This window comes from Pavona decussata, unplaced genomic scaffold, assembly GCF_977016875.1.
Source record: "Pavona decussata unplaced genomic scaffold, jaPavDecu1.1 SCAFFOLD_156, whole genome shotgun sequence".
Classification (NCBI taxonomy): domain Eukaryota; kingdom Metazoa; phylum Cnidaria; class Anthozoa; order Scleractinia; family Agariciidae; genus Pavona; species Pavona decussata.
Window position 1 is genome coordinate 2,515,398 of NW_028145568.1, and position 22,355 is coordinate 2,537,752.

Here is a 22,355-nt window from a genome sequence, read left to right on the forward strand (position 1 = left end):
AGATTTCTTAAGGGGGCAGTGTGGTCAGCTAGATTGGGGATGAATGAGCTCATGTAGATTGCCATCCCCAGGAAGGTGTGAAGCTCTTCTTGTCCTTGGGTGGTTCTAGAGTTTCTATGGCTCTGACTTTGTCTGGGCTGGGCTTAACACCGTCCGGTGTATAAAGCATTCCAAAGAATTTGCACTCCTTTGTCTTGATAACACATTTCTCGTCGTTGAGCTTGATGCCTAATTTTCTGGTGCATTCCATGGTTTCGTGTAGATGTAAATCATCAAAACATCCAACAGTACCATTGAAGCATTCTGGGTACATCTCCATCAGTTGTTGCTTATTTCTGATTGGTGGCCGCCCTTTGAGTGGTACTTGGCTTTCGATGTAATTCGAGCTTTTCTTTCGAGTACCTGAGTTTTGAGCTGGGGCCTCAAAGCTGTTAGTCGGAGCAGCCTGGTCTAGTTGATTTGTTTTGAGTGAACAGTGTAATGAGATAAGTTTCAGTGCCGTGCACGATTTTAGACCGAGAATAGCTGACCCTGGAGTATCTGACGTAAAAAATGCAGTTTTTCTTCTTCTCTTTGTACTTGCAAGGGATGTTTATAGTGCCAAGCTGCTTGATTATAGACCCCCGTATGCTGAAAGGACGGCTTCGTTCTTTTCCAGTGCTTCTGGTTTGGGATTTCCTTCGTCGTCGAACTTCTCTGAGGCGATTATGCGCAGTAGCCTTACGGGTAAAACATTGCTCTGTGCGCCCGTATCTACTTTACATTGAAGATTAATTTTCCGCTTCTTTTCTGGGTGAGTTATCTCAAGTGTCGCAAAGGCTTCGTCGCGTGTGTCGTGTATCAAGTGTTGCGTGTCTTCTATGGCGTTAACCTCGATGGTACTGATTGTCAGAATTTCATCGTCGTCGTCGTCGTCGTCCTTATCGTCAATCGCGTGGATAACTTTTTTGAAGACCGACTTCGCTCCTTGGTTAAGTTGTTTCCGTTTGCCGGATCGGCAAACAGATTGCCAATGATTAGCTTTGCCACATTTTCGACATGATGTACCGTAGGCTGGACATTTGTTCCTCGGGTGTTGTTTTCCACAGTTGTTACAGAACTCCCTTTTTTGTTCCCTACGAATAGCATTAATACCCCTGTCCTCTTGAAAGTTTCTGCTACTTCCTTCTAGTGTCTTCATGTGTTTACTTGTTGCCTCGTGGCTCCTTGCAATCTCAGTAGCGGCTGCAAGGGTTAGTGATTTGTCTCGACTTATGAAAGACTTTTGAACATCAGGATTTCTTGATCCCCAAATAAGCTGATCTAGGATTCTATCTTCAATTTCGGCGTTGTCGCGAAATTGGCACATCGCTCCTAGATTTTTTAATCTTGAAATAAAATCATCCACTGGCTCGCCTTGTATTTGTCGTATTCCTTGAAGCGTGCATCTATGAATTCAATGACTCGTTTTTGGCTCCAATTGATTTTCCAACCGTTCGAAAATAACGTCCGGCTTTTTTCTGTCTTCCTCCTTTGTGAATGCCCAGCTGTTGTATATATCCAAGCCTTTTTTTCCCGACCAGAGTAGGATGTAGCTCACTTTTTCTTCGTCGTCGGAGTCTTTAAGAACGCTTGAAAACATAAGCCGGCATTTTTGTTTGAATCTAGCGAATGCAGTTATTGGGACAGGGGCGTCCCAGTCCATCTGCGGCGATGCGAAAGACGTTGCTGCTGTCATCATTTGCTTGTGTTGACCTCTCTCGACTTAACTTTAAGGATTATTCTTGTAAAACGCTGCCACCATGTAATATGTTGTCGAAGAATTTATTTCATCCGACTCCTGCACACAGGCCGCGTGTGCTTTCTGCATTTACATAAACGTGTTAGCCTACTTAAATATGCGTATACAAAATATAACATAAAATAGGTGCTAATTAGCACATGCTGATATGTTACAGTAAGACTATAGGCTGCTGCCGTCCGATCTGGATAATCACACAACTCTGCCTAAAACTGGGACAACTGCAACGGGGACACTTAATGTACTGGAACTAATGAAAAAAACGAATGAACAGGAACAGAACTTCCGGGTAAACCAGTTTAATCCGAAGAAGACACAGCCACTGAGCCACACAATCCACGGTGCTGGTCCGGACTGACAGGAACAAGATTATTTACACTATGTACACAAGAAGCAGGAGGACTTGTAGTCCTCTCAGTACCGCACCCCCTCCCCCCTTCCCTTGACAAGGGAAGGGGAACGTGAGCGACCGACCCCTGGGGGGTGAAAGGGGCAGCTAACCCTGGGGTGGTCACTGTTACATGAACTGCAAACGTGGCGGTAGTGGCATTCCCCAAAAGGCCAGCGGCATTGCCCGTTGTTCCACGAGATGCAGTAAGGGGGTTGGGAGATGTAGCCCCGGGTTGCTGGCACGGTAACGGGTGGGGAAGTTGAAGACTGGGGATTGGCGATGGGTGCGGGCGACCGCAAGTGAAAGTTATACAAATCTAAATTCATCTTCGACCAGTCAGATGCCCCAGTTGCCGCAGCATCCTTGCGAAAAGCAAGATCGTACTCCAGCCAAGCTCTACTGGGTGATTGCCGCGCCATTTGTATGATGAGCAATTTCTATTTAGTGAGGTCTGGCCAACGATGGGGATGGGTCGTTCACATTACCATCTGAAAAATAGTAAAGGCCCCGGTCCAGGTCAATATGTCCTGTATTTTGACCAGCGACGCTTTTTTGAGACCACCAACTTGCCGTCCAAAAAGGCTTGCGGCTCGTGCTTTGAAGTCCGCAGATTTGCTGACAAAAGTCCACGAACTGCCCGCTCGTAAACTTCGCCACAAGTTTGGCTGGAATTGGAGGGTGTCCCGGACCAAAGACAAATGCCTTGTCCACTGAATTCGAAGGTGGGAAAAGCGAACTGCCCAAACTGGAAGACGAGCTGGCAACATGAGTGGCCGTCAACGGTAACTCAAAAGACAGAACGGGCCGAGCCGAGTTAGAGCCGGTGGTGGCTGACACGGAAGGAAATGTAGATATAAATGTCGGCAATGTCAATGTACCTGAAGAAGCAGCCAACGAGCCCGCAACGAGCATAGCAGGAGTGGAACAAACGTTGGACGTGACAACTGACGGAGTGCTCGATACAGGGGCTGTGTTATCCCGGATCGCCGCGATGATGGTCGGCAGGGAGTTATTGAGGGGGTTAGAGGGATTTTGAGTTTGTTTTGGTTGCGCGGCGTGCTGTGATAGGATTACATAATATTTTGAACTCTAATGGCACACACGTTGCTATCTTGATCAATGTTATTCTTATCTTCGTTACGCAGTTTACCACCACATATCTTTCTTGACAGTGTGGTGTAAACAGCACGAATAAGAGTGAAACTTTTTCTATTGCTCCGCGATTATTGCCTGTAGCGTGACAAAAAAAACTGGACATGTTCTAAATGCAGAAAAAGAAACTTCCGTCAGTCTGCCAAACAAATTGTTATTGGTCGTTCGGTTTCCAATTCGGTAAGTCTTTACAAATTCTTTTGTTTGAGGACTTCTTAAGGATGAAAGGTGAAATAATGTTTAACAATACCCTGACAACAGTAATTAGAAATTAATAGTAATTAATTATTTTTACAGAGGCATTTGCGGCGTCTAATTCATTGCAGGTTTCGGTTGCTTTCGTCTTTGCCGAGTCTGTAGTTTTCGTCCCACAGCTGTGAATTCGCGGCAATTACATTCGGCAAAGTCGAGGTTTTACCACGTGCAAATGGTCCAATAGTTTCAAGCGGTACTGTAGATGAGTGTGGGGAAGGTGCCTGCAAGGTCTGTGGGGGAGCCGCAAGCAAAGTAACCATGAAAATCTGTTAGTGGCAACCACCCAGGCACTGTCACACTGAATACGCGGTGGAAAATTAAATACTTACCAATACTTACCAAGAGGGAGGGGAGGGATGGGAGCAAAGCTTTTTTCTGTAACTGTACATGCAGCAAAACGTGAGCAAAATGGTTGACATCAAGAGGGGAGCTGTAAATTTACTAAGGCCCTACAAAACCCTTGGACTACCCGCATAAATTAATGGAGTAGGCTGCTGGCCAGCATTGTCTTGAGTTAAAACTCGCCTAAATTAAATTTAGTCTCATAAGAAACGAGACCATACATGTATGTAGTGCATGTACAGTGTAGTAACAGACATTAGAGAAGTTAGTGTGTTCGCCGATTTTAATTTCAGTTTTTTTCAATTTTAGGACAATTATTTTTGTATTGTTATTTTCTAGAGGAAGGTTCAAGTGGCAACAAAGAAGGTTCAAGTGGCAGCTCCATTAGTGTTGTGGTTGGGATTGTGGTTGCAATCATAGTTCTCTTGGTTTTTGCTGGCTGCATTTACTATGTGTTTGTCTACCGAAAGAAATTAGCCAGGCAACACGCTCCAAAACAACAACCAATGATGGTTGTAAACCACCCACCACCACCCCCTCAACCAGGGTATGGACCACCCCCACCAGCAGACTATGGTCCACCCCCTCAAGTGGGGTATGCACCGCCGCCATCCTACAGCCAGGTTATGGCAGCACCGTACCCTCAGCAGGGTAAGTTTTTGGTATTTCAACAGCAATGTACACTGTAGCGGAAGAGCTGGGCTGGTTAGTTTGTGTATGGTATACACCATTTTGGAGTGACAGTTCTACAAGTCATTTTTTTTAAATGGCACATTCTGAAAACAGTGTGATGTAACTCCATTGATTTTCAGATTTCAGATTTTTTTTATTTATGCATTATTTGAATAATTTACTTCAAAAGGAAATTACGATACATGTACATCACAAAACTAACATAAAGACAACTTTTTACATTACATAAATCATCAAAGGTAAAATGTGCGCAGTGACCAAAGGAACTTTGCAACTTTGCAACTTAGGAGTTGGTCACTGCCACGTGCAGCTGACTGGCGTATAACGTGCAACTAAGTAGCCCAAAACAAAAGACAAGAAAATTAAGAGTGCATAAAATCATACTACAATTTTTACATTAAAAAAAAAACAGTAAAAATGAAAATTAATTGTGAGGGCAGAGAAATATTGTAAATAATTGAACAGTGAAAGGACTGACATAATTATGTCAGTGGCTGATGAGGAGAGGGGGCCAGGGGCTGTGTTAAAGTCTACCTGAAATGTTTTCACTCCGGGTCCTTACCACCTTATATGATGCTGCAAACAATGTTGGTTCTTTTTCCGATCTTATCAATTTCATTCCTATTTCGTGATTTTCCGTGATTCATTTGCTGCTTTAAAGGGGAAGTGTCATGGTGCTTTTGACCTCTTTTGTTGAAAAATGGTGAAATAAGACCTTCACTTTGCTACAAAATAATTTTAGAACAACGAGAGGACAGAAATCAACCAATTCCTGACAGGAACAACTCGTACTCTGTGTTAGCGCATTTTAGAAACAAAAAAAAAACGAAGACTTAAAAAACATTAGCCTAACATTAGCGCTCAGCATCTTCTGGTAACTACTATATTAATTATTCTAGGCTCAATCATCATAAAAACTCTTTTTCCATCGTTGGAGCTAAAATTTGGAACAGCATTCCCGAAGGCTGTCGAAGACTACCAAAACACATATTCAAAAAGAAAATTCAAGCATTACTTTTTGTAACTTTAGAAACTCTGGACAGTTATGCTGACATTAGCGCTCTTATTTCTAAAATAAAAAAGTCATCTTAATTATAATTCAATCATAAATCATAATTTTTTTCTTCACTTTACATTACTTTTTACTCTTTTGACAAATAATGTATTCAAAACTGACTTTTTTAACGGCTTCAAATAGTAATTCGTTTAAGTATGTCCTTAACACCGCCTGCCTAGATTAGCTTGCTATTTGCAGGCGGTGTTCATTTGTAAGTAACGTTTGAAAAACTTAATAAAACTTGAAACTTGAACCTAACATTTTTCAAGTTTCAATCCATATCGGCCTACTCTGTCTCTAGCCGGAGGCACTAATCGACAGTTTTATTGCACTGGTGTGATAATTTTTAACAAAACTAGACAATTATTTTGTTGTTTCTGTTGTCAGACAGACATTTTTGAGTTTTGAAATGACATCAAATTTTCGTGATACTTCCCCTTTAAGCTTGATTTATTTATTTTGTTAGGTACGTAGATACTGGTGTGCGTGCTTTTATCTCTGTTGTGTTTTTTGTCTCTCTTATCTGTGTTTTCCGGCCACAATATTGCAATTTATTTCATGTAAATTGGCTTCCTTGTTCTTTTAACTCTCAAGTTATTTTAGGAAGGCAATACCCTTTTCTATTTCATTGTACGTTTTATGTCATTTCAGCTGTAGTGCTCTGTAGGGGTAGAATAAAATTGTTGTTGTTGTTGTTGTTCTTTTAATTATATGTATAAACAGGTCAAATTGGTTCATTTTTGCCACCCAGTCCTGAATACAGTGTAATAAAATCGCAGTCACTATGATCATGAAACGCCCATGTCCTACTTTTCTGTGGCATGAATCAGTGAAAACATTTGTTTTTTATGATCAGGTGCACCTGGTCCTTATCCACCTGCACCTCAAGGAGGAGCACCATCCTACCCCCCTGGAGAGCCTGGAGGAGCACCAGCCTACCCTCCTGGACAATATGGAGGGCCAGCACCCTACCCCCCTGGACCACCTGCAGGAGAATCATCCCACCCTACTGCACCAGCTGGAGGTGCACCTTACCCCCCACAGTAGTGGGTTATCAGGTGACTACAGTTATTTTTCTCTGATTGTTATCATTGCCATTGTCATGATCGTATTATGATATTCATCAGCTGACCAACATCAGTGTCTTCGTTGTTCTCATTATATTCATCGTCAACATCATCAATATTATAATACAGTGCATTTAAACACTGTCCAAATGTGATGTACATCCTTCGTAAGGATATATTTTGGTGAGTAGAGTGCCCTGTTGAAAGGCACAAATAGATCGAGATTGTGGTCAAAGTAGGCAGGGATTTGACGCAAAATGGAAAGAGAAAATGCGATGGAGAAACTTTTGAGGGTGTTCCGTGCTCCTTCGCGTATTCTTCTTCGGCGGTCCGAAGTCATTTGGTTGTCAAAATCTTTGCGCCACTGATGCAACACGTAGGTAGCTAGACATCCCGAAATAATTATTAAAATAATACCAAAATAAATCCCGTGATATTGTTAGCATGCCGACTTAATGTACTCCCTTTTTCCTTGCAGGCTCGAGAGTAGACATCAAGTAACAGTTTTCTGCAAACTTTAGAAATGCATCTGCAATCGTCGCCAAGTTCTGTTTGGAAGGTTAGAAAATAAGCCCTTTAGTTACTTATTCTTGCACCTTTGTTTGCCGCTTCCCCCCTCCCCCTCCCCTCCGGTTCAATGTTGGATTCCTCGCGAACAATAATGCATGAATATTAACTGTGCAAACACACCATTAAAACAGGGGGAGAAGTAGAAAGTCAAGGTGAAACTTAGCAATCTTCCCAACAGAATTGATGGCGATTGTAGTAGTGTTCAATTGGATGTGGCACAGGAGCATAAACAGCTCAGATAATTAAACGCAAGCACAAAGCATGACTGAAACTAATTTATTGAGCTTATCAAGGTGACTTACAGTTACCTTTCAAACAATTTTTATCAGTTGGTTTTCTCACTTGACAGTCTCGAGTGAACAAAAATGTCCAGTTGCATTGACGCAGTGGATGCAGATTATTGCATTGTTTCTTCACCTGTGCCTGATACCTGTAACAGCTTATGCTTGACTTAACAGACAGTATCACTGCAGTGTGTCTGCAGAGGCAGGTTTTGAAACACAATTCGCTTGGTCAGAAAGGCAAAGCGAAGGTAGAAATTCAAACATTTTTTTCTTTATGGTATTTATAGTTCAAAAGCTTAGTATTTCCTAATGAACTCATTTTTATGGAGGAATTTCCTTGACGACTCTCTGGTTGTGGGTGAATCATGATAGGTGAATACCGTAATAGCCGGTGATAATGCTTAAAGCCGCTGGTCTGCAGTGATGTCGTCTGTAATTAGATGTTCTTTCTTGAATTGTTTAATAATAATCCGTAAACGGTTGCATGAAAAGGAGCTGCAAGACAGTTAACATGCCATTTCATTGACAGCTGTTATATTTATATTCAACTTGTTTTTTTAGATGTTTTCTTGTAGATGTAGATTATTATCGAAGGTGTGAAAGTACAAGGGTTGCATATATATTCTTTGTTGGAAAAACCACGTCCGATTAATTCACCGTTTTGGTTAGACAGAACGATGCTTAAGAACGCTTCTACAGTTGTCACAGTTGTCAGAGTAGTGTTAAGAATTGTCATGATATTGTAAAAGATCATAGTTTGGATTTTGTCGGACGTGGTTACTTTCTTATCGGCCATTGTGTGATAACTGTTGTTTGCAGCTCTGGGCCCAGTTGTTCAAAGCCCGATTAAGCTAATCCTGGATAAACGCAAACTTTGACTCGAGTTTAATTGCTAATCAAGAAAGATTCTCCAAAAGATTGTCGGCCCTCAGTTTTGACTTAGACTTTTCTTTACCTTTAGCTTGGAGTTAGCCTTTAAACCCATTTTAACGAGCGACGATGAAAGCCTCGATTAACTTTTAATCGTGGATTGGCGTTAATGGGCCTTCGAACAAGCGGACCCTGAAGTACAGTGTGTAATGACTGGTAATGACGAGGTGAACAGGGAAAGAACAAAGGCTGAACTCACCTCCATGATATAGATTAATACTCAGCACACTTTCAATGGGCACAGTTTAGTAAGATTTTGCTGTAAATAGATCAGAGGTTGGTTGAGAAATCGGCCTGGGGGTCGTTTCTCAAAACTCGCGAAAAGTGTTCGCGCCCGAGAAATATATTTTTTTTAAACCGTTTCTTATTGATCGGTGGTAGTTGCTCGTACAAACTAACTGTTTCTCCATCTTGTAAAGTTTTCAAAGTTTTGGTCATCAAAATTGTTAAAAATCGAATTTATGGCAATGAACATTGTTCCTGCAAAATAGCTTTTCGGGCCCGAAGTGATTTCTGGACGTTTCAGGAACGCAGGCCAGGAGCGCTTTTCATTTAGCAAATTTTCGCTTTGAAATTCCGAAAACTTTTCGCGTCAAATCACAGTCAATAGCCCTTTTCACGGTTAACTCGGCTCATTTGTATTACAATGAAATCTAGCTTGTATGTGAGGCAATTTCGGGCTATTTTGCAGTTTTAGCCCGAAATTGCCTCGCATCCACGTTGGATAACATTGTAATGCAAATAAGAAAAATCAACCGTGAAAAGGGCTATTGAAGGCAATGGTTATGAAAACTGACAAACTTCTTTGTTATATGTTTTTGTTTTCCTGTTTGGCCTTGACCCTGCTCAAACCACAATAGAATTTGGAATGTGTTGGAGCAACTGACCAATCAAAACGTTTTTGTTAAGATATTCAGCTGTGGTGTGAAAGTTAAAACAAAGGATTGTGCAGGGTCGTGGCCCTTCCAACATAAATTGCAGCACCACTGTTTTCATGGCAAGGTTTCCTAATCATTCCTTTAATTAACTATGGTCAAATAGAACCACTTTCTCTGCCTGGTTGGAACGCGTTGTTTTCAGGTCCAAATTTGCAATCTCATTTGTAGATTTAAAAAACTGGCGTGATGGGACTCGCAGCTAACAAAATGGAAATTTTGTGCAAATGGAACGGTAATTGCCGTTCACAGGTTGGAAGCAAAAAGTGGAATACTTCAGAATGTAGTTTGTTTGTTACTGCTATGTCCGCGCGTTACATTTGCATTTCAATTGGTTGAACAGGAAATTTTGGTTAAAGGGGCACTATCGCCTATTTCTTGTCTCACTTTGAATAGACAAAAGACTTATTTGAATGGATGGAATTGATAAAATAATGGTTCAGTTTTGTTAACAATAACTCTACTAGTGCACAGAAACTAGGTTGCTTACCATTTTCATGAAAAGCCCGGAAATTCCAGTTGGAAAAGCAAATGGTACGCATCATTCCATTTGGAGTACTTCTGAAATTATGGGCCTCTCGTCAAAGTGATACATTTTTATGACACCTTTTGGGATTTAATAGCCTCCTACGCAGACGTTCTTAGGGGTTCGTCACGCGTTCCTGCCCCACGAACGTCTGCTGAAACGAACAGCCACTTCCCTTCGTCGACTGCGGACCAATCAAGAGTCGTTTCCCAATTTTGGGTAAACCCGTGTTTGATATTAAAAATATTACCCTAGACTGGATGGCGGACTTAAATGTGGTTTTTGGTCATGTGTGCCAAACGTTTGGTACAAGGGAGTTGAATGCGTATCAAAGATAAGTCAAAGTGCAATTTGCGCAGAAGAAAACTGATGTGTTCGTAAACCTTCCAACTGGTTATGGAAAGTCACTTATTTATCAAGCTCTATCGTTTGTTTACAATTCAATTCTTGAAGCTGCTGGTCACTATTTGTTGTTGTGGTCTCGCCGCTTGTAAATCTTATGAAAGACCAGGCCCCAGTTGTTCAAAGGCCGGATAACTTTATCCAGTGGATAAGTCACTATCCGACAGTTTCAATCTGTGCAAATATTTCAGTATTTCCTCATGCACAAGCGAATATGCACACTCTAACCACTGCTTAGTTGGGGAGTGTACGAAAACCTTGGACAACATTTAACGTGAAGTATATTTTAGACGCTGAAGAGTGCCTTATCCAGCGGATAAAGTTATCCGGCCTTTGAACAACTGGGGCCAGGTAGACAAATTGGCAAATATTGGAATTCTTGCCGCTTCTCTCAGTGAAATCACTGAAGAAAATGCAGGGTGTTGATATGGAAGGAAAAATTTCAATCGTATAAACTATATGCACGTCCGGAAGCGAAAATATCTCCACGGGTGATAATTTCCGTTGTTTCGCAGCATGTGATTGGCTTTACTTGTCATAATGAGTCAATGCTGATTGGTCTGTTCAGACAAAGATAATTTGCTGACGAACGGAAGTGGCTGTTCGTTTCAGCAGACGTTCGTGGGGCAGGAACGCGTGACGAACCCCTAAGAACGTCTGCGTGGGAGACTAGGGATTTAAATAAAATAATAAAAAAAAATAAATGCTTTGTTTATAGTGGAAATGCACTTAGCTACCCAAAGCTAGTTTACAGGCATTCCACTCAGAAATAACAGGAAACAAATAATAATCAAATCAAACATAACATGTTAAAAATCCCAACTGGCAGGAGGCAAACCAGCTGGCTATTTACAAGCGTGGCCGAGGCGGGACTTGAACCCGGGACCTCCGGATTTCAAGTCCGGCGCCCTTACCACTGGGCCACACCGCCTCCTTACAGCTGATGTTCGTACATTTTGCATGTTATCCATCTTCTGTTAGGACAAGCTAAATCATTTCGTCTTTATGCCGAAAATTTCCATCCTGATGGTTTGCGTAAATGGTAAGCACCCCTACTAATTATGTTTGGGTGCGAATGGTGAGGATGGAAATTGGTTGCAACTTGAAAAAACTGGTGAATTGTTTCAAGTGTTCTTCCTGTATATTGTAGAGAAGTTGCTGAAAACTGATTGCAGTTTGTCCTTCCTCGGAGAAATCTCGTAATATTCTCTTCCCGCTATTCTAAGAGCAATTGGATGTTAGAAAAAAGGTTCCTTGTCAAATCTTTGAGCAATTTTGACCAAATGACAGAAAAATCGCCGTGACAGTGCCCCTTCAAAGTGCCCCTGGGACGAAAATTTCATTTTCCATCTTTTTGCATTTTCGTGTAAAATGTGACCTTCTTACTCATGTTACCAAATTTCAATCCTTTACGGCGATTGAAAGTATTTTTTTTAGCTTTTTATTCGAGATTTTACGGCAGCCATTACTTGGCCTTGTGGAATTTTTCGTGTTGAGCCAATGACGTCACTTCCTGTAATTTGAGCCTTAACTTCCGGAACAAGGCCAAGTAATGGCGGCCGTGAAATCTCAAATAAAAAGCTAAAAAAAAATAATAATTCCAATCGCCGTAAAGGATTGAAATTTGGTAACGTGAGTAAGAAGGTCATGTTGTACACGAAAATGCAAAAAGGTGGAAAATGAAATTTTCGTCCCAGGGGCACTTTAAGGGGGTTTGTTTCTAAAGAAACTGTGGTACTGCGTAGGTAGGGGAGTGGAAGTGACTCTTTGGTTTTATCAACTGAGTTCGTAACGTAATTCAGTTGGCCGTCGTGAAGACACTCGAGTGCTGACGTTTCGAGCGTTAGCCCTTCTTCAAAGCAAATCTCGCGAATGGAAAACGCTGGAGACTTCGGCACTCAATTCTCTTTACAGTGGCCAACAGTTGATAAAACCAACAGATTTCATCGCTAAAGTCGCTTCTTTCTATTGGGTTTTTGGAGGAGAAATTGAAAGCTTGTGTCATTTCTAAAGAAAAATGCGTTTGTGAAAAATTGATAATGTAGCTCCTTAAACAATTAGTAATTCTTGGAGAAATTCAAACCAAGAGTGCAGCTCAGTCAGTTATGATAACTAAGACCACATTTCCAAACCTCCTTCACGGTGGTGATTCCCTTTGTTTTAGCTTCATGAATTATTATGTTTTGCGAAAATAATGTTCCAGAGAAAAAAAAAAGAAATGTAACCAACAAATTGCAGGAACAGCTAATATTGGTAACAGAAAACCAATTTCTTGGAGGTCTTTTCAAAGAATTTATACCGGGTCTTGCATTTTGATTAATCAGTTGAAATGGAAATAGCAAAGTAACTGTAATTTTTCAAGTATATATTTACACACAAATGTTACCAAAAAGTAAATTGTACCGCGAGATGCATGGCAAAAGGCTGGTGGAGTAGGGCAAAGGTCTGCCGTTTGTTGTCGCTAGATTGTAGCATAGTGGGTTATCTTTCAAAGATATTCTTGTATTCCAACACTCCCGAAAGGCACAATGGGAAGTACATACGTATGTGACGTGGGATGTACGTCATTTATTCTCCACAGCCGCCATCTTGGATTTCTCACTTTCTCCAAAACTCAGTAAACCGTTAAAATTAACCCTAAAATAACCAAAACCAGTACAGAAACGCTAAAATGTTAACAAATGTAGAAGTAACGACCCGACACCAAAGTCTTACAAAAAGGTTAGAGACTGAAATTTGGCAAAAACGCGACGCGAACAACTAAATGTCAGCAAATTGTTGTCAGTTAAATTTAAGGAAATGTTACAAAGTTTGGTGGTGTTTTCTTTAAGATTAGAAAACTGAAGACGGTTCAATGGTTTAGAATAGGATGGAATAACTTTATTTACACACGGTAGTTCCATCAGCTACATAATTATCATTATCAACTAACTATCTATCTACCTAACTAGAATTATAAAAGTAAAAAATAATAATAAAAAAAAACTAAAACAATAAATGCTGCTTTTCTTGGAGGCCGTGTTTGAAATCTTACCTAAAACTGTGGCGACTCAATTTAGTCTTAAAATCATTCAAGGAAGTCACTTGACGCAATTTTTAGAGTGTTTTCACATGACGTTACGGCGGCCATGTTGGTGTCCCAAAACAAAGAAATGGCGGCCATGTTTGTGTCCCAAACTAAACATCTGGGAATAGACCATATTCGTATTCTCGGTATTGAACTGGATCGAGCTTGCAATGGAGGATCTTGCGGGGGAATATATTAGAAACTACTTGCATGTGAAAAGATTTCCCCACATAAGCCTCGTGTGCAAGCTAGTTCCAGTTCAATACCGAGAATACGAATACGGTCTATTGAACTCTATTTTTTTAATGAAATACTTTGTTTTGTTTCAGTAAACCAATATGGCCGGTAGTCACGTGAATGAAAACGCTCTATACTTATCAACACTGTAAGCAACAAACCCAGCCATGAATCCTCGATTTCCAGTCACAACATCGCTTTTGAACTGAATAAATATCGAGTCTCTGTCAATGGTAAGAGAAAATGGCGCTTTTCTTCCACATTCTTTGTTGTTCATCACGGATGTTCCTCTGTCAAAAGCAGCGTAATGATGAAAAGAAGTGAAACAGTTAACGGTAGAATTAAGGGTAACAAGACGATACCCCCCCCTCCCCCACAAAAAAATTAATAATAATTAAAACAGAAAAAGTATAAAATAAAATATTTAACTTTTCCAGTCAAATTCAGGTTGAAGACTTCATATTTGATCTAGCTATATTTTTATTGGTACACGCTTTGAAAACGACGAAAATGAATTAACCAAGAATCGTTTGCAAACGTCATTTAAGTGAAGGTGCATGGTGCCCAGATTAATATTAACAGTTTACTGATTTGCGTAGGAACACCAAATTAGTGGCGGTGTTACTAAGCGACTAAATGTTTAGGGTGTGTCACCACATCCTAGTGTGTTGCAGTTTGTGAAAGGGCTATTTTGGTAGCAAAATGGACCTATCATTATTAACCTAGTAATCATATGCAGTGTATCGAATTACCTCCAGTTTTTCCTTCCACAAAGTCAGCTTCCGCGCATGCGTCAGTCGATCTAACGTCAAAGTCGAAGAACACCAGCTTCACATGCAAACCAGGCCTGGTGGTCAGGCGCCATACACAGTCCACGTACCGGGGGTAGGGTAGGGGCCAGTAAGGGGAGAAGATATTCCCATGCCTCGCATTGGAATGCTGTTCTTTTCTGCAACCAACTGAAAGATGTAATTAATGTTGAGACTGTCAATTAAAGAATAGATTTTAACTGATTAATAACTAAGATTGGTTTGAAGACTGGGCTTTGATCGTATTTATTTTTCATTTTCAGATATCAATTAGTTGTTTGTAGTATAAAAGGCAATGGTTGATTGCGTTCTGATCGGCAGCGTTTATTCGCTAAGAGGGAGACTCAAGTTAAACCTACTTTTAGACCAAAAGTATTTTTCCGTACTTTCTAGTTTCATTTTAACCTTTTCTAGTTCCTCGCAGGCTGAAACAGGCACCATCCATTTCCTATCTGAGAAAGTTAGCCGAAATCTGTTTCTGGACGCATGCAAATGGCCGGGAAATCTATACCTTGTTTCGTAAACAAAACAAACACCACGCAATTTGGTGAAGAGGAAAATGTTATTCTTACAACAAATTGACATTAAATTATTGGAAGCTTAATTCAAAAAGTAGAGATAGGATTTCAGTGTCCTGAAAACCAGATTTTATATATTATCGCCTATTTTCGATATGAAATTTTCTGCGCGCCGCCATTTTGGATTCCATGGCGTTATATGGTTGCCGATTATTCTGCCCAAAAGAACTTTGTTTCCTAACAGAAGCTGCAACCGTATGGCGTCATAAAATCCAAAATGGCAGCGCCTGAGAATAGGCAGTAATCATATACAATTTTCAGAGCTCTAAAATGCTATCTCTACCTTTTAAACAAAGCTCTGAAATTAACGTCAAGTGGCTGTAAGAGTGGAGATTGGCTATAAGCAAATATACTTACAGTAGTTCTGGGCGTATCCATTTAATGCCTTTGACATTAAATGACCCTGAAAATCTTTCACAGCATCGGACTGAAAACAAAACAAGGTCATGAAAGTTACAATAATAATTTAAATCTATAACTAATTGCAGTGCTTTTAATATTTAACAAGCTAAAAAAAGATAAAGATTGCTTCTAACTGAGTATCAGCCTGAAGATAACTAATAAATTACAGTCAGTAGACTAAAACGTTACAGTGTAGGTATTTTTTTAAATACATGCATTTTTATTTAAGTTTTTCTGATGATGCATACATGTATTAAAATCAGTTGCAATGGGATTGGTTTTCATTATTTACGTGCCCCTGGCTAAAGTTAAGTTGCACATTATTTAGATATGTACGAACACTCTGTCCACTTGTCTTCCAACTTGATTCCTTATTAAGCTGTCAAGGTTCTCGGGAGTTCTCTTGCTCTCTGCTTCAGAAGGAGGATCTGCCTCCCTTTGGAACACTAGTTAAAACAAAAGTACAGTAACAACATTTTACAAATATTAATGATAAATGAATATCACAATCATGTTGAAGAGCAACCAATTTTTGAGAAGACACTACAACACAGAATGATCTTGTTTAATACATTTACTTGGTTTTAATATGGCTTTAGATATTAATAAATATTTTTGACGATGCTAATCAGACTTATTGCTTTGCCGCAAACGTATTTCCTGTGGTGGGTTTTTGTAGTCTCCTATACAGACTCCTATGCAGACCAGACATGAGTTAATTTATGGCAAACCAATGAGAGCTGAATGGTTGCTTGTATATCAACAACTACAATGAATGCTGCTGTGCTTGTGAGTCTTTGCTGATTCTTTTGCCCCTCTTATCTCAGTGCCCCCCCACCCGATGACCCTTGTGGTTTATGCTGGGTGTTGGGGGGAAGGGTACATACAGTACTCCCTATAATTGACCATACATGGAAATTCTGACCAAAAGGGGTTTCTTTTTCAGGCTGTAGATATATGAAAGGGTAGGAGTTTCATGAGCTGAAGTATAGAAAAATTAATGGTACAGAAAATATGACATGATCGATTTTACCAGATCTTTTCTCCGAGGGGAAACATTACTTTCGGATTGAAGCTCCTTTTCAACCATCCTCGGGCACGCCAAGGGGAGATTGGAGAAAGTCAAAACAGGAATGGTAAGCTTAGAAGAATGGAAATTCATTCTTGCTTACGCACCCGTTTCGACTTCCTCCTCACCCAACTATCTGCCCCCGGGTCTCCAAGGATGCTTTTCAAAAGCCCGCTAAACTTAAACACCAACTACATGTACATGTACAGCTTGTTAGTCAACCAGCAAGAGAAGACTGAGGCCACTAGTAGTTAACAGGAAAGAAACTAATGACTTATATATTAAATAAGTTAGGATTACTTGCAATATCATTAATTTGATAAGGTACATGTAAGTGTCATGGTTCCACTGGTTTTTTTTTTCAGTAAAGAAAATTGAAAGAATAAAAATCGTACAAGAGCTTTTTTCTTTGCTTTAAGTCAAAGCATTATGGTACAACATCGTTGATTTAAAGGTACATGTACATGTACATGTAAAATAATTTTGACACTGTCTTCATATCTCAATCCTTTGCCTTAGTCCCCCATAAGGTTTAACATGACAAGACTCTGCTTGATACAAGTAAGTTGGACTGTACGTGTATAATATTGCAAATCAAATAATTGACCAGCTGTGTATTTGAATCTTTATGAATCCTTTTTCAGTGGTCATCAACCCAGCATTGCCCTGAAAGGCCTGTATATATAAAGCCTTGCAAGCCCTTTACAGTTCAAATGATCAAAACGAAATGTTCAAACTGAACTGGAACAAGTCATGTCTGGAGCCATAACAGAAGGCCAGGAAATTATGAATAATAGTCTAAATACAAATAGTGACTCCCAACCCCCTCCCCCCTCCTTATTAAAAATAAAGCTCAACCCGAAAAATAGAAGTCACTAAAAAGTGCTTTGAGCCTGGGGATATCTGAATGTCTGCCTGAAGCTAATATCATGGGGTACTCTGTAAATTGATAAAAAATGGAAAACCGTTTGATAAATCGATATTAATCGATACATGTAAATTGAGATGTTATCAAATGTTTTCAATTTCATTTAGCAATCAATAAAAATGATACTCACATGCTGGTGAAGTTTCAACGTTATCAATTTTATTGGATTTATCGATCGTTATATTGGTATTTGTTTCTTGGTTTGTGCTTCTAAAAGTTACCTTTGTTGAGGCGGCATTTGATTTTGACTTTAATTCTGTAGATTTTATAGTAGGCGCTACCAAAGACCCTGTACATAACATAAGGTGCGCTTTTGATTTTTCAGAACTGGCTGGCCAGACTTTTAAATTCTTAAAGGGAAGGTACCAATAAATAATTATTTGATGGTTACGTTTTATGCTAGTCCTTCGAATTTCTTCAAAATATCGTATACAAGTTTTAGAGTGATTATTTTTCAAGATTTTGCAAGCTCGTTTATATAGATATTATCCTTTGTTGATTTTGTTTTGAACAATTGTAAGATAAACCAGTATCAATATTATTAATTCGATATTAATTGATAAAATTGATAATGTTAATATTGAAATATCCATGGTTATTGATTACACACAATGAACCTTTTTATCGATTTTTATTGATTTCTGATATGATAAGCTATTTTCTATTGATTTTATCAAACATTATTGATGATCAATTTTATCGATTTGCTACTCCGTACTCTGGATTTGATGGTACATGTATCGGTGAGCTGAACATTCATGCACACTTTACCTGCCACAGCACTTGGACACACAACTTCCTGTCCTGCACGTTTTGTACCTGATTCAAAAAGAGTCAGTTTTGGATCTGCACTAGTCTCAATACGAGATTGAATTCTTTACTCGAGAACCAACCTGGATTTTGCTGCAAATACGTATTGTATAAGCCTCCAAAAGCTTTGTTTGTGTGTGCTATTACTGAACTTTTTGAAGTTTTGAATCAGTACAACATGTTAACATGTCTTTGAGTTACCGTCCTGTCCAAACTTCGTATACATGTAGGCATCACGTGCATCTCAAAGATATATTTTAAAGAATGAAGCAAAGTCTACCAAGACCGCTATTTGAGACAAAAGCGGAAGATAACGGCAAATTAGCGCTTAGTTTGGATGCCACAACACTTGCTTGAGCACCTGCTGGAGGGCGCATAAATGGCGAAGGAATATTGGGAATTTCCGGAATGATCGCGCTCAAACGGTACAGATAAGTAGACGAACCATTATTCTCCAATAATACTTTCCTCTCTTCCTGGTTATTTTCTGCAGGCGTTGTCGTTTCGACCGGCAAAGTTGCAGGTGGGTTCGAGATACTTGGAGCATTCAAAGATGCCATTCGATTCCAGCAGATTGAAACTCGCCACTATTCAGCGGTGGACATTTTTTGACGAAACTACTCATGTCATATGGAGAAGCAAAACCCGGGATCGTTCTATTAAAAGCGATGCTTGAAAGATCGATATGAACATTGTTCAAGGCATTCTTGTCTGTTTTTCCGTTGTCACCGTCACTTGGAACAGGAGAGAACAGGAGACGAGAATCTGGAAACGACAATACTAGTCTCAGGTCTCCAGGAAATCGTTCCCAGAAAATTCCCCAGAAACCCATGCGCTCTTCAGACTAGGGAAGTTTGTTTGTCATACGACTTTACTGAGCGGAGCACTACGCGCCGGAGCCCCATTGATAAGAGATTTTGGTAAACCCATGTATGCGAAAATTTTTGGTTATGACGTCATTGTCCGTCCGGCTTACATACGTACGTCCGTACGTCCTTCCGCCCCTCTATGTAAGCCATTGTGAAATGTCACAATCAACCTGTGCGGCAACCCGTGTTTTTTCGGCGGGAAGTGGGATAGCTTACTTCTTTTAAAAAACAGACGAGAATTTTGAAGAACACTAATTGCTTGTATTCGTTAAATATGTTGTCAAACTACATATGTCGAGAAAGCAGGCGACTAATAAGCAAATTTGAACCCCGAGAGCGACGAACAAACAGGCGAAATGTCAGTTGAAAACAAACATGTGGTGAGCTGGGTGAGTAAGCTACTCGCAAGTCGCATAGAAATTAAATGCATTTTTGTACTCTTTTTAGGCAACTGTCGGTAATTTTCCATATTTAACATACTTCAAATTATACACAAACACTTAAATCGTTGCCATACGACATATATTTGTCGATAACTTATCTTTAACTCTCTTTAACTTAATTTTGAACAATCACGGAGCTATTTACAGAGTTATGTTTTGTGTTGGACTTGTGTAATTCATTAGCAAGGCACATTTGTAAACACGCAGTAAACGTTTAAATATTTCGGACCACAACCAAACATTATTTTTCCTGTATTCTCCTTTTGTTAGAATTCATTCGACATTCGCAGCGCATAAATTTTGTAAACACGCTCTTACTTTAAGCGCTCATTGAAATATTTCGGACCACAACCAAACACTATTTTTCCTGTATTCTCCGTTTGTTAACGTTTACTAAGAGACTAGAATTATTTCTGTAAGAGAAATATTCACAGACTTATGAATTGTTTTGAACATTTTGTGCTGGACATGTGTCATTCATTCCCCATTCGCAGCGCATAAGTTTTGTAAACACGCTCTAATTTTAAATTAAAGCGCTCGCTGAAATATTTCGGGCCACAACCAAACATTATTTTCCCTGTATTCTCCGTTTGTTAACGTTTACTTAGAGACTAGAATTATTTTTGTAAGAGAACTATTCACAGAGTTACGAATTGTTTTGAACATTTTGTGCTGGACTTGTGTAATTCGTCCGCAATTCACAGCGCATAAGTTTTGTAAACACGCTCTAATTTTAAGCGCTCACTGAAATATTTCGGACCACAACCAAACACTATTTTTTTCTGTGTTCTCTGTTTGTTAAAGTTTACTTATAGACTAGAATTATTTCTGTAGGAGAAATATTCACAGAGTTATCAATTGTTTTAAACATTTTGTGTTGGGCTTCTCTAATTCATTCGCTATTCGCAGCGCATAAGTTTTGTAAACACGCTCTAATTTTAAATTAAAGCACTCACTGAAACATTTCTGGTCACAACCAAACATTATTTTTCCTGTATTTTCCTTTTGTTAACGTTTTACTTAGAGACTAGAATTATTTCTGTAAGAGAAATATTCACAGAGTTATGAATTGTTTTGTACATTTTGTCCTGGACTTGTGTAATTCGTTCGCAATTCACAGCGCATAAGTTTTGTAAACACGCTTTAGTTTTAAGCGCTCACAGAAATATTTCGGGCCACAACCAAACATTATTTTTCCTGTATTCTTAGAGACTATAATTATTTCTTTAGGAGAAATATTCCTAGAGTCATTAATTGTTTTGAAAATTTTGCGCTCGTCATTCGCAGCGCACATTTGTAAACAGTACGCTGTGAACAGACGCTGTTTTCTGTGCTCTGCGACTTATCCTTCGAATGGCGTAGAAAGAGGGCTCCTTTCGTTTAGACACAATGTCAGATAAAGAGGGGAACGCCGCGGAAATAGGTCAAGATAGTCGTAAAAGAAAAAGGACAACGCAAGGCTCTCAGACAGATGACGAACTTTTGACGGCAGGCGAAACGAATCCGTCCATGGCGGCGACGCTAACAGAAATCAATCGTAAACTCGATATTGCTCTAGCTGGAATAAAGGAAATCGAAGAGCTCAAGGAAAAACAGCGTATTTTGGAGAAAGAAAACTCCGATTTGAGAGAAAGCTTAGAGTTTGCTCATAAGTCCATAGTGACCTTGACTGAGAAAGCCGACGCTCAACAGAAGACGCTATCAACGCTCACCGAAAGTGTGAATAAATTAACACAAGCTGTTGATGTGGAAAAGGAACGTGCTGTGAAGCTCGAAAGCCATAGCAGACGGAATAATCTTATTTTCTACAATATCCCCAAAGAGCGACAAGAATCCAGTTCCACGACAGAAACTCTGCTATACACCTTCCTAGAAAGAAACCTCAATATGGAGGAAGAAATTGATGAAATACCGATCGAACGGGCACATCGCCTTGGCAAGGTCAGGCAAGACAAGAAACCTCGCCCAATCATTGCAAAGTTCAGCTTTCACAAAGATAAGGAGCGCATACTATCGAATGCCCGTACACTAGCAGGCACAAATTATGGCATTTCACAGGATTTTCCGAGAGAGATCGTTGAAATACGGAAGGGTTTAATCAAGGCAATGAAAGAAGCAAAGAAGGAGGGTCATGATACAAAACTGGTTTACGACAAACTGTACATAAATGGTAAAAGATACAGACCGCAACCGTGAACAGAGTATCAAGTGTCTTTACAGGAGCCTTTAAGCCGGACCCAACTTAAGTATACTTTTTATGTTTTCTGTAATTAATGTAACTATTTGTTTAAACTCGTCTTTATTTCACTGATGTTCCACTTTTGGTGTAATTTTTTTTTCTTACTCTTATTAAGTAATAACGTATCTGTTAGTGCTGTTTCTCTTAGTTTTGTCTTTATTAGTAGTGTAACGTTTAGTAGAACCGTTTTGTAAAAGGTACATGTAAACCGTCAGATATTACCTAAAGTACTGTAATTCTTTGTAATTAATCTAACTAAATAGTTTCTAACATAGTCTTCTATTGGCATGTCAATATTGTACTGTATTGTAAGTATTGTAAATGTAAGGAAAGTATTGTATAATAAAATAATTAAAAAAAAAAAAAAAAAAAAAAAAAACAGTACGCCCTAATTTTAAAGTAAACGTTCAAATATTTCGAACCATAACCAGACATTATTTTTCCTTTATTTTTTTTCTTGTAACGTTTATTATGAGACTATAAATATTTCTGTACGAGGAATATTTGCAAAGCAATAAAT

General features: G+C 39.4%; 3 protein-coding genes, 1 long non-coding RNA gene and 1 other non-coding gene across 5 annotated transcripts in view; 2 read left to right on the forward strand and 3 right to left on the reverse strand.

Moving 5' to 3' along the window:
* Nucleotides 1-22,355, forward strand: part of LOC146465230 (blastula protease 10-like) — a 532,877-nt gene that overhangs the window by 473,670 nt on the left and 36,852 nt on the right. The window lies entirely within an intron of this gene.
* Nucleotides 1-22,355, reverse strand: part of LOC146465265 (uncharacterized) — a 283,446-nt gene that overhangs the window by 127,064 nt on the left and 134,027 nt on the right. The window lies entirely within an intron of this gene.
* Nucleotides 1-22,355, reverse strand: part of LOC146465270 (uncharacterized) — an 84,422-nt gene that overhangs the window by 34,122 nt on the left and 27,945 nt on the right. The window lies entirely within an intron of this gene.
* Nucleotides 3,437-10,015, forward strand: LOC146465273 (uncharacterized). The gene is made up of 4 exons (XM_085128823.1): nt 3,437-3,503; nt 4,260-4,571; nt 6,527-6,728; nt 7,216-10,015. Exons 1-3 carry the CDS (start codon nt 3,437-3,439, stop codon nt 6,715-6,717), a joined length of 570 nt encoding a protein of 189 aa, XP_084984949.1. The 3' UTR covers nt 6,718-6,728; nt 7,216-10,015.
* On the reverse strand, nt 11,243-11,315 carry Trnas-uga (transfer RNA serine (anticodon UGA)). The gene has a single exon. It is a non-coding gene; the product is annotated as a tRNA-Ser (tRNA).